Consider the following 13,713-nt stretch of genomic DNA (forward strand, 5'->3'; position numbering starts at 1 on the left):
ACCGGAAGGAAAATAATGTGGAAATTATAAGAGAATCAACTATTAGATACCGTAAAATTAGATATGGTAATTGTTATAAAGGAAAAGAAATTTTACAAAAGTTTTCTTTTATATATAGAAATAAATTTAATATCTTGTCGCAAATTCATAAATAATTTTAAAGTTCGAAGATTAGATATCGAATCGAGCAAAATTTCATTTCTCGATAAAACTCGTCGTCGTTATTGAAAATATGGTAATATTGTAGATCATGAAAAATGATTGAGACGAATAGAATTCTTATTAGATCTCTAAATATAACTCTTACTTAGATCTATCTTGATCTTTATAGATACGAACCGATTACGAGATAAAAGGATGATTCGAAAATGATTCAAAGAAACATTTTATAACGTAACATTTGTTGAACGTATTCATCGTGTCGACAGACATGCTTTGTTACGCCTTTTCGAAAATACATCTTGAAAACGTATGCAAATTCATATAAATGATATAACGAGTGATAAAAATAGCTTTAAAATGTTTAAAAATGAAAATGCGAATCGTTTCATCTTTTTAATATCCAATTGAATTGTTTGAATTAAAAATTATAAAGTATCATATTTTAAATCGAATCATAAACTTACGAACGTAAATCTTTCTTACTTTCTCTTTGTTTTTTCTTTTTATTTTTTTTTTTGTATTTTATTTTTCATAAAATTTAAGCGACCTTATTCTCACTGATAACACAAGGTATACGTACATACATCGGATGTACATACCTGTGTATATTGTAGTGGTATCTTTGCATGAAATACGTATGAGTTTATAATTCAAGGGCGAATTTTGCTATGTCTTTCCAAGAAAACTTTTCACCCGCGAAGCATTGATAAAGATTACGTCATATACCAGCGTACTGCTGGCAGTAGGTTATAAATATGAACGTGGAATGCTGCTAGAAACAGATGTGTCGGTAGATACTCTTGCGAGAACATCTTTGCTTTCTTATTAGGAACTTTTGCATAATCTATAATATCGATATTAAAAAGCTCAAGAAATCAAAATATATAGAGAAATAAAGGAAAGACAAAGAAAACGAGCATTCGTATATAAGCTATTCGATAATTCAAAGGTATAGAATTCGCTGTTATATATGAAAACTCTTTATCCGTCGATCACGTCATTCCTCGTGGAGTGTCTTTATCAAAAGAAGCAAAAAAAAAAAAAGAAAAGGAGAAAAAGAATATCGAGTGAACTGTGATGTGAGTTAATTAACACATGATCGTCATCGATGGACGATTTTATTTTGCGGTAAACGTTATAAATAGATACAACTACGGCTCGCGTATTTTCCACGAGATAAGAAATTTTATCGAAAAAATATGAATGAACTTAAGAAGGTCGATTACATAAAAATTGCGAAGTTTGAGCATTAAAACGTATAATAAATCCTTTTGATATAATCGAAAAATTCGTTTAAAGGAAAATTTGTATGAATGTGTGTGTGTGTGCGTTGAATTCCGTATACAATATCTTTTCATTATTTTCGAGATTTGATGACGATCAAGAAAGTACCTTGATCTCTTTATAAAACATAAGTAAAATGAATCGAATAATCGATAGAAACAATTTCTTATTCGTTTCAATGATATGTATAACGTTTCGTTCGATATTCACTAAACGATAAATATCAATTAGAATTTGTTAAAATTAATGAAAGATATTGTTCGGAAATATTATAGGAAATGAAGAATATTTTTTAAAATTGATTACTTCGGCATAATTAATAACATTATATTTCATGATTTAATTGTAGTTGCTACTATTCGGAAAGAGACGAAGAACAACCCAATCATCGCACTCAAGGAAGACTACAAATTTCTTTTCGTTTTCCTTTCGAAAGATTAAACTTTCACTTTTTCTTTTTTTCCACGGAAAAACTTTCTACCTTTTCCCAATTTTATTTTGCTCGCATACCTTTCCTTTACAAATATGAAACACCTTCCAGTGGCACTGATTGCAACCACCCTGATTTCTCTCCTTATTTTCACGAATTTCGTTGATCCCGTGCTCTCTCAGACTGATGAATCTCCCACCACGGAATCCTCAAATGATACGAAACCGGAAGGATCGGTTTTCCAAATCATACAGGAAAACGATGTCCGTCTGGTCAACGACAGGACTCGAATGGTATTTGCAGGACCGTCGTTCCGATCTAATTATTGTTATTCCTTTCTTTTTTATTTCTTTTTCTCTTAACATTTTTACCAAGAAAGGATAAATAATGTCTTTGAATAATTCCACTTTCTTCATTTATAACAAATATATACGCTTTTCTGAATAAACAAAATTTATTTGAACGAGCAAACGTTTATTAATGTAAAAACTATTATAGAAAGAAATATACACATTTGTTGACCTTTCGACAAACGTTATTATTCCGAGGAAGGAAAAAGTGTTTGAAAATATTATTGATTTTCGAAAATTTCAAGGTGAGCAGACAACGCAGATTATTCGACCCATAAATATATATGTATATATATATATTTTTTTTAACAAAATTCGAAACAGTTGAAGTAGTTTGTTTACCGGAGGCTAACTCAACTTCGTTGAAGCAATATCGGCAAGGTTGCGCCTGAGTAAGTCATAAACTTTGATGTAACTTGTGGCAGCTCGCTTCAGTCTCCGTTTAGTTGTCCCTGAGCTGCGTAGGAGCTGAGTCGAGTACCTCGAGGAAATATCGATTTACCTTTGTCCTTCGTCATCAATACAATCCAATTTTACTTTTCGTATGTAAACGATCGACCGATCTATTGATCAAAAGGAAAAGAGAAAAGGAGAGAGCGAAAGATCGGGAGAAAAATCAAGAAAGAGAGAGAGAAAGAATGAGAAAATTTTCGTACAAGTTATGTCGTACGATAAATTTCAAGAAGGAAGAAACTCGAAAGTTCAAATGTCTTTCTAGTAACATGACAAGTAAATGTATCTCTCTATTCGTCTCTAACGTCGTTCATTAAAATTGGCAATTCGAAACCTCTACTAATTAACGCAACTCGAGTCTTGCATGCCAACAGTAAAGGGAAAAGGTAAGAAAGGTTTTAATATTCATTAGCACATACAAAGCTTCTTCCGTGCGTGTAATGACGTCGTCCTCGCGATGGAAGAACGTTCTTTGGTTGACGTAAAATCGATTTACGTCGCTCAATGTGTCCCATTGATCTTCATTCTCGTACTCTCTCTCTCTCTCTCTCTCTCTCTCCCTCTCCCTCTCTCTCCCTCTCCCTCTCCCTCTCTCTCTATGTTTCTCTCTCTCTCTATCTTTCTCATTTGCTCGAGGTACCGTAATTAATATATTTTATACGTACTTGAAAAAGTATGTGTCGTTAACATATCCAAAGAAAGGAACGGTATAAGTCAACATCCAAATGTTGCCACCACCACAATCGTAGTAAGGTTTTGACCATCTGCCATCCTCATATTTCACAGTAAGTATTTCGTCCTCCTCCCGTTCGGTATGGGTGCTCTCGTTATAAGTATACGTATGTAAACCTGTAAAAGCGCAACGTTTATTAATTTAAATTTATCATTAGAATAAATTCAAAGATAGAAATGAAAACTCATTAGAACAAGTAAATCGTTAAACGTAAATTTTATCATTAAAATTTTTCCGACTTTTGCCAAACGTTAATAATTCATTACAACGAACGTTAAATACGAGGATATATAGATACATTTCATTCTTAAAGTGAAACATATCTTAAAATGAACAATAAAAAAAAAAAGTTATGAATTTTTCAAATGACCCTAGTATATTCATGGAAGGAATCATTCTTGTATAAATTCTTACGAAAAAAAATGTATGGTACTAGTTTTAGTATAGTTAGGAAATAAAATTCCAACTCTAGAATTTTTTAATTAATTAAGAAAGATATAGATGTATATATATTATTATAATGTATATATATTATTTTAGGAAATTTAATGAAAAACTACATTCCTGTATGTACCTATCGTATGTTCATGAGAGAGTTTCTTTTAATATAATCGCTTATTAACCTAATTAATTTATTAATATATTTAATACTGTTCATATAAATCAATTCTTAAATAAACTTATTAATATATTTCAACACGCACACGTATAACATGCAATTAAAGTTATACCATTATGCAATAATGAATATATTACATATTCTTTTATTTACATAAAGATACTCTTTATTAATAATTTATGATACGCCAGGTTTATTTTATATCGTAGTTTTTACAATACTATAATCAATTCTCTCTGATTATAGATAGGTCATAAGGAGAAATTTTGAAAGGAAGATTTACATGCGATTACTTTTACGACGTAATCATAATCTCTCGTGCTTTGCGGATTTCCAAGAAATTCTTAAAGAGTGGTAAAAAATCGATCAAGCTCGCTAATATTCGCGTGACTCGAAAAGTGAAGTATGAAGCGGAGAATAATCAAGGAGAAAATGGAACGAACGAAATGATGTAAAAGCGTTTCTGGATGCTAAATTCAATCGAGTTTTGTTTTCGAATCGTTGACGCGCGAAATGTGAGAGCATTGTTTCGCTTGACCGGATATAGTGATAATAATTATCTGCCAACGACACAAACATTTGTGAAATATGTCTCTGAAGCTGGTCAAAATCGATAATCGTGGTGTCAATGCGTTCCGAATCACCGTGAGTAATAGGCGTACAATAAATAGCATACCTACCCATAATGGTACTTCGACACGAGATTATCATCTTAACGGATAATATATTTCATGTGCAATTGATATTAAATGTTTTATATTGGAATAATATTTCCCACGGATACTATAATCGTATTTATTCAAACAGATCCATTCAATTTCTAAACTTTATATATCTATAAATTATATTACATTCGATTAATTCATAAACAAGTAGATTCTATTATTATAAATAAACAGTTTATTATAATAAAACGATACTTTTTATGAATTAGTATGATATAAAATATTTAGTTATATTTACATATTTATTTTGTACAATTTCTGTATCAATAGTTTTGAATCACACTGATAGTGCCACGATTATTACTATTGATACGAAATATTATTTTTGATTGATAAACAATATTTCGATTTCGATGATATTGTCAATCATTTTCTTTCTCGTCTATCTTTAAAAAAGGCTCACCTACTGTATATATACACTGCACATTCTAAACATTATTTCGAGGAAACAATAGATACAATAATCTTTTTCGGTATTCATAAAAGTGGAGAATACTGAAAAATCATTAATCTTTTAATCTTAGTATTCAAAACCAAGCTGAAAACGTACAGATTAAACGTCGACATTGACGAAACGAATATATCGAGGACGAATTCGTAATTTAACGACGCGTATTCTAACAGACGTATGTCCATCAAAGCTTTTCGAAATTCGTTACGAATTCGAAAAGCGGCTTAAATCCGGATATTGTTTCTATGGTAAATATTATATTCTTTGTAAATGATTTTTATGTTAACTTTTAAAAGATATCGTATATTTTTTTCTATATCCGGGCGTGCGTATTACCAAAGAAGTTATCTAAAAAAAAAAATCTAGCAGCTAAGCCTACGAAAACTGGTGTAATCCGTAGTGTTTCAATATTGTACGTCTACATGGTCAATAATGATGTACAGAATTATTTTTTCAATTTCCGTAACATTCACTTACATCCCATTTATACGAGATGAAAATCAGAATTTCAATCTTGTAATTGTATCAACTTTTAAAAATAATAACTCTCCGTAAAAAAACAGAACATTAAGCCAGTTATTATTTCGCTTTTAGCTAAAGACGAAATATTCATAAGTAGATTAAAGGAAAGCTAGAATCATATATATTTGTTTTTTCTCAACTTTATTTTCCACGCTTTTTCATATCAATACTTTTTGTTAATACCTCGAGCTAATCTATTCGTTAAGTTGTACATACATTTGGCTTTTAAAAGACCTTCTAAGTGTTTAAGTTAATCGATCATGATCTAAAAAAAAAAAAAAAATAAAGGAAAAGTAAAAGAAATTAAAAAACATTCTTTCCAAGACACTATAGAAAAATAATGGGTGCTTGATATTAGATCTATTTGAACAACTTATTAATTTTTCAATGAGGGAGTAACGGAAGAGGATAGAAAGGAAAATGGATCGAATAAAAAGATACAAGACTAGTTGGATTTGTTCGGTTAACGTTAACTCTTACAAAGTTCGAAGAAAGAATACGCATAGCTTCTAAAACGTGTACCTACATACATATATTTCGAATGAAACGAGATCTTCCCTGGCAGTAGCGTAAATAACATTTCTCAGGTTCGACCGGATCATAGCCAATAAAGCGAAGCAATTTCTTAGCTTCTCGGGAAAATGTATGGGAAATAAAGGCGTTATCGTTCTCGAACTAGCTGGAAAAGGTATCCATATATTAGCGTTCGCTAGTGAGAAGGCTGATTTCCATGTAGACAACTTGTTTTCTTTATCTCCTTTACGAAGTTGGTTCCTTTGACTATTCTTTTTTTCTCTTATCCTCATTTATATTACATACGGTACCTCGTTTTTCCTCAATATTTTACGAAGATCCTTTTCCTTTTTCCCTTTCATTCGGGACTATTCAGATTTCTCCTTTTTCAGTTTTATTCCTCGTCTCTTTCTTCTCATCTTTGATCCTTTACTACGTACTCGTTTACCTTTTCGTATAGCTTGCAATTGATAGCGTCGTGAATTTTTCCCACCCTTTGAGTTACATCTAAGGTTCTTCAAGACCCATGCGATATGCACGCATTTCTTGCGAGAATGCAAAGTCCTCGTAAAGCTCGAAAGTGGGACGACTCTGCTCTTCCCTATCTCTTTTCCTCTTTCTTTCCACTTCGATTTATTCGCTAAGGATTTCCGTGAGAGACGATTTATCTCTTCCTTCTTCGGTCATCCTTACTGCTATACTGAATCATATATATATATATATATATATATATATATATATATATATATATATATATGTATGTATGTATGTATATTTTCTTTTCTTTCGATTGTAAATTATTGACTTCTTGTTTCGACATCTTTCGATATTATAGAAAGTTATTAAAATATAGAATAGAAAGGATAGCGATCGAATAAAAAAAAAATGAGAACTCTCAATGTGTTCTGTTTGATTGTTGGAATTGCGAGAAGAAAATTTCTCGAACAAAGGATAAAACAGACATATGAAAAGGTATAGAAAATCGAGAATGAAAAATATAGAAATAATTGTATTTTTATAAAGAATATTGCACAATACGTTCGCGTTTTCCTTTAATTTTATTCTATTTCGAATTATTATTTTACATTAATATTTATATTTTATATCGCACACGCATTATGATTCTACGATAAATAATATTCTTTGATACGAACAATATCGTTCTTACGATAATAGCCTTTTAAAACTTTTACAATTTTTCATTGGAAAATAACTCATCTAGAAAGATAAATCGATTGTTCCCCTTTAAAGCTGTTCACTAGTCATACTTTTATAATGCTTTACGCCAACAAAGAAATTTGAAAAAAGTCTTTTTTTTATGAATAAATTAATCTCGAAAAAACTTATTAACATTTGCCTTATCTTGCAATTATTCATCGTTCGTTTCTGGTTTCGAGACCGTCCATGATGCATCATTGACGAGCAAATCGCAATACTCGTTATAAACCTCATAAATGCAAGATATTGCGTCATAGTGATGTATGTCACGTACGTTCAAAATACATGAATTTGCTCGGAAATCAAAATTGACTAGACGCGTTTTATTTGACCGTGAATCATCATGACAAAGTCATTCATTATTTAATATGAAATAAAGGAAAGGTCACAGATAAATACAAAGCAAACGATACGCGTAGTTTAATATCGGCAACAAACTTTATTATTGTTTGGTTTTTATCTTTTGACTTTGGTTAGATCATTATCGATCGTCTTAATATGTAGCTTCTTAAGACATAGATTAGTTTGTGTACAGCAGTCATACGGTTTAGTTCAGTGCTCGAGTATCTCTCGTACATTTATATACTTTTAAATGAAACGTATTTATTGCGCGATTTAAATATTATCTTGATATCATTTTTCACCGTAAGTATTTAAATCGACATAATAAAAAGATCACACGTGTGTATGTAAATAGATAGGAAAACGATATAATGAAAACTATTTAAAGAGAACGAGTTCGACGCTTGGCTATCTATACCGATTAATAATTATTTTACTCCACGTTCGCACGTCTATCAACGTCTATCACTATTAATTCTAATGAGAAACCTCTTCGGTGTAGGGAAATACAAATGAAACTATTTGAAATGAACGTACATATATATATCTCATTGTTCGAGAAGCAATTCGAAACAAATAAATTTTTAAGTTCGTATGAATAAAATAAAAGGAAAAAGTTTAAAAAGTAGAAATAAAAGATTAAAGAATTTCGAGGAAAATTCTTGATACGTTGTTATTTTCAAAGAACGCTTAAAATGTACTTTTCAAGAAAAGGAAGAAATATGAAGAAAGAAAGCTAAGAAAAAGTCAAGAGAGAAAAGGAGTCGCATTCGTGTATTCTTTAAACGAAAAACCTATTTCTCCAAAATGGCCTAGAGTTTTATAGCGTGAGTATACAAACACATACCTACTTGCGCAAATATCTTCTGAAAATTCCGTTGTGTATATTATGCTTCTCGAAAATCTCGTGTCAACCATTTTCGTTGTACGTGTCGCGAGCAATCGAGTCCTACGTCAATAAAACCATTTTAACGTAGCTATAGTAAAAAAAATAAAAATATAAATATCGTCCTTCATTGCTTCTTTCTAATCGGTGATCAGTTATCTTTTACCTTTTACTTGTATTCATTGATTTTGTTTATTTTTATCACGAACATAGCATGAGAAACTATCACGTTCGTCGCATTAAGAGAAAAAAAAAATTATTGAGGTTTCGTATTACATCGAATAGCAGTTTATATTCCGATCTGATATATCTCAAGAAATGCTCAATTATTATATCTTAAGTAATTAAATCATCGAAAGTCTAGAAAATTGGTTCGTTAGATTCAGCGACCTTTATTGGAATTTCATAGAAATGCAATTTTTATACCTTCTCGTCCATTTTTTCGAGGATACTCACCCCAATTGAAAAATATTAATTCATGGTGTCCCAGAAAGAAGGTAAGGCTTTAGTTTATTAAACGAGAAAAAAAGTGAGAGGAAAAAAGAGCGAGTGAGAGAGAGAGAGAGAGAGAGAGAGAGAGAGAGAGAGAGATGGAAAAAAGTAGTTAAGATCTACGAGAAATTCACAGGTAACGACCATAAAACTCGACTGTTTAAAAGCTTCCGGGCGAGATTACTCTTAAGACTTACCTAAGTCTTCCGTATTATTAGCACTAACTTCTTTGTTTATTCGTTTACATCTTTGCCAAATTATTCGCCGTTGTTTATTTATAAAATATTAACTAATTAAAATATTAACTAACTAAAATATTAACTAACTAAAATATCTCTTCTACTCTCTTTCTCTCTCTCTCTCTCTCTCTCTCTCTCTTCTTTTTTACTTTATTTATCGATTGAAAGATTTGTTTACTTCATTCATCAATAGCTTGGTTTCATTAACGATTTGAAATATTATTTTAAATTAATTTTACGAACTGATATTTAATCCAATAAAAGATTATTAATTCGCAATATTATTTCTTTAAATATATTTTAAATGTATACAAGTGCTATATATAAAACAAATACATCGACGATTTTAACAGTTATCGAGTTAATATTCATTTGAGTTCCGACAAGTAAATATTAAAGATCTAGCCTTCCATACGGTTAAGCTTAAATAATTTATATCTTTGATTATTTTATAGTTATTTAAATAATGTAATAATGTATATAAGGTATAATAAATTATGTATTTAATTTAAACAAAAATATATTTGTTTAAACATTAAATTTCAGTTTGTTATTCCGGGATTTAAATGACGCTTTGATATTACTTCGATTTTTAAAGAATAGTACTAAAAAAATAATACTAAAAAAGAGCAACGTCACCGTTAGCTTATAGGTCTTCAGAAGCAGCATGTAACAACCTTCGCATGATCAAAGCTAAGTACACGATATTACTTTCGGTATAATATGTTAACCTTTTTTTTTTATAGTACGTATTCTATCGTAAATAATATCAAGCTAATTAATAAACTTTAATTCTTCTTAAATAAACGTTAGCTAGATGTACATAAGTTTAACTAAAAACAAATATTGTATTTGTAGTTAATACCATACCTGCCGCTGAAATTATATGTTTCGTGCGAGATACATCCATCTGATACATCGAACGATCGTATTTCGATTATTGACGTTTTAGCTAGTTCAATAAAGCTTCGTTTTGACGTATGCATCTACGATATGTCTACGAGTCAAGATTTTTAACATAGTTCGTATAATGGCCGGCAATATGACTTGACCTTTCTAAAGATACAGTAAAGTCAGAAAAATGAAATGAATCACGACCTTCTCTAATCATTTCTGATATATAATTTTATTATTCCATATATACATATCTTTCCGTAAATTGTATAAAATATAAATATGTGTATAGTTGACAGAAGTACGAATACGTAATACAGACAAAATGATCGTATAATCTATATCTAATATTCTGTTCATGTATAGAAATATTTAACTCATTATCAATCTAATCCATTGATCGACCTTAACTTAACTTTTCATTATTTGACGAATTACAGGAGAGTAGAGTTGTCAAAATTGTATCACAAAAAGATATCATATGTCATATGTTTTATTTGATATTATTGATTAGATAAATTAATTTCGATTATTATCGATTAGATAAATTAATCCAAAAATGTGTATACCCGATCAATTCAAATATTTCTAAATAATTAAAAAAATTCCTTTCTTATATATTTAATTCCTTCGATAGATTTATTATATTTACCATTAGATATTTTTTACACTCGGTAATAAAAATAAAATTTATGAGGTACGATTTAGATGGTAGGTAACCAACTCTCTTCCCTACTGACTCATAAACTATGAGAAAATGGCTTGAAGAAAAATAGCATCATCGAAGAAGAAGAAGAAGAAGAAGAAATAGATATCCACGGACGAGGATAGAATGTTAGTCGGTCACCGGCACGTACCTACCAATAAGAAGTTGTGACGTATCAACGGAAGCTATGCGCCTCGATGTTCAGCGAACCGAAACACGATCGTGCCTCGTATCCAGATCGTGTCGCGAATAATTGGACACCATACGAAAGATTCTCCAAGCGATTTCAGGGACTACACGCGGAAAGAATAATATCGTTATCGAGAAAAATAAAATAATTCGTGATAAGACGTGAAAAAAAAAAAGATTCAAGAAAAGCTCTCGCATGTTGAATTTTTCAAATTGGAGTTATATTGTATTAAAATATGTATATATATTATATACTTCAATACAATATAACAAACTAGCAAACGGAAATTGAAACGTTAGGATATCGTAATATGACGATGAAGTGTTTGTGTTCGCAGAAAGTAGACCATGAAATGACTTAATCCATGTCAACTAACGACGAAGTAATAATATTGGAATGTTATCTTATCTGTAGTTGAACTGTATGCCGTCTAACACAAATTTCAACGATAAAGCTCGTAAATTCATGGAATGAGATATACATGCGTGTACCGATGGCTATGAAAGTGGTCTAAGTAATTTGAGATATTAAAATATGTATGTCGTAACACGATATTCTTCAAATTTTTTAATTACGTAAATAATTATTTTTCAAAAATAAATATACTTTGTTTTATCTTTGCGATTATAGTAAAATAATTTTTAAATGATTCAAACGAAAATGTCCAAATATCTCGGAATAAAAAATATACTATATGTATATGACTTTTAATTAGATTCTTTTCATAATCACAAGTTTCATTGAGTATTTAACAAGAAGTTATAAGAAGAATAGGATTTAACGTCTATCATTTTGTGAGTTTGAAAAAATACGAAAGAGAAAGATCTCGTCTATCGAGAGAATAGATCTTTTAAAAGACACAAAAGAGACCAAAATTCAATCGTTTATGCGATGGAAGGGTGCGAGAGTCGTTATTAAAAGTGAATGGTAATTTAGGGAAATGTTTCGCGCCCTCTCGTACGATAACGATTGTTCCTGTGACGACGACGTAACCATTCTAACAGCTCTATCTTCACATTCGTATCGTACAGGGTGAAATCCTCTCCTCGGCCAACTACGACACATTTCGCAGTCCTTTCATACCATTTCGTAGTCAAATATACTAACGGCTGAGATTTTACAGTCCAATATCAGGGCTATATTACAAAGATTACTTCTCTCTTAAAGGCTGCGACAATATATAGTAGGTTACAACAATATTCGGAAAATTTTTGAAATTGGATAATTTTCTTTCTTCCTTTCTTTTCTTTTTTTGTTGATTCAACAAAAAACTGGAAATTTTTTAATAAATATATGTAAAAAGAATGTATCAATGTGCTATATATATATCATAAAATATTAATAATTATAAAAAAAAAAGGAAGGAATAGGAGAAAAAATAGTAGTTCACGTAGGTGCGATGAAAAAAGAAATAGAAAATAACCCTTATTTTTTTATTAAAAGATTTAGGAAATTATAATAAAAAGAGTCTTACGATACAATAGCAATTTTATGAATCTTTAAATAATAAATTATTTTAGGATCGATTGATTGTAATATTTATAGCATACAGATAAGATAATTAAAATACACGAAATGCATATATTTTTATAAAATTTTTAAAAAATATTTTAATAATAAGTTTTTATGTTTTTAATTAAAATATTTTAATAATTATTATTTTATATTTTATGTTAGAAACCATGATCAAAGGAAAATTTATTAACATTTTTCATATATTTCATCAAGCATACTAACATGTTCAAATCTTCAAAAAAATTCAGAACATTTCATCCATACTACAAAAAGTTATACATTCAGTTTCCGAATATTTCTATATGAATGTGTTAGGAAAGTGTATGTACACACAGAAACGCATTGTATGTATCTGTTTAAGTATATTATATAAACATAGAAGCACGGATAAAAACATAACTTTGAGAGACGAAAGGTAAACTTTCAGAAAATCTCTCATTTACCTCGTTTATAGACTGTTACAGAAATTAGCGAAGCTCTTAGCTTTCAGGATACTTGCTTTATCGAAAAACTCGATCAGAACATAGGAGTACTCCATCTCTTTGACCGTAATTTGTAACTTTGTCTATGTTTTTTCTATTCTCATCGTCTCGCAAAATTTTAACGTAAGTGCTTATACAATACTTTCTTCTACTTTGTAGAATTATTTTGTTTTATTTTCTGATATTTTTATTCTCTCTCTCTCTCTTTCTCTCTTTCTATCTATTTATATATCTATCTGTCTATCTATCCATCTATTTCCTTTTATTTCTTTTGCCTCAAATAAGTTTGTCGAAATGATGTTTAAGAAACATCGAGTACTCGCAGTTTCTTTTTCTGAAAAAAAGTTTACTCTTCGAGTTAACTCATGGTCCAAACTTATTCCCAGAAGGACATTGAAAGTACGTGGTTTTATGTCTCTTTTGTCCTCTTTACTCAAAGTCGCTGAGAAAGCTATTGAAGCTTGTTGAAGGAAAAAGAAAAAACTCAAAGTGAGAAAGAGAAAGAGA

At 30.1% G+C, this 13,713-nt stretch overlaps 1 protein-coding gene and 2 long non-coding RNA genes across 3 annotated transcripts in view; 2 read left to right on the forward strand and 1 right to left on the reverse strand.

Moving 5' to 3' along the window:
* LOC127066405 (probable G-protein coupled receptor 158) overlaps positions 1-13,713 on the reverse strand; it is an 87,713-nt gene that overhangs the window by 47,164 nt on the left and 26,836 nt on the right. The window contains exon 2 of the mRNA XM_051000127.1: positions 3,345-3,528. Coding sequence (XP_050856084.1) covers positions 3,345-3,528 — 184 coding nt within the window. The remainder of the gene's footprint in view (positions 1-3,344; positions 3,529-13,713) is intronic.
* LOC127066450 (uncharacterized) lies at positions 926-2,339 on the forward strand. Its single transcript, XR_007782395.1, has 2 exons — positions 926-1,111; positions 1,796-2,339. It is a non-coding gene; the product is annotated as an uncharacterized LOC127066450 (long non-coding RNA).
* Positions 7,332-11,824, forward strand: LOC127066453 (uncharacterized). The gene is made up of 2 exons (XR_007782400.1): positions 7,332-8,629; positions 11,022-11,824. It is a non-coding gene; the product is annotated as an uncharacterized LOC127066453 (long non-coding RNA).

This window comes from Vespula vulgaris, chromosome 9 (genome assembly GCF_905475345.1).
Source record: "Vespula vulgaris chromosome 9, iyVesVulg1.1, whole genome shotgun sequence".
Taxonomy (NCBI): Eukaryota; Metazoa; Arthropoda; class Insecta; order Hymenoptera; family Vespidae; genus Vespula; species Vespula vulgaris.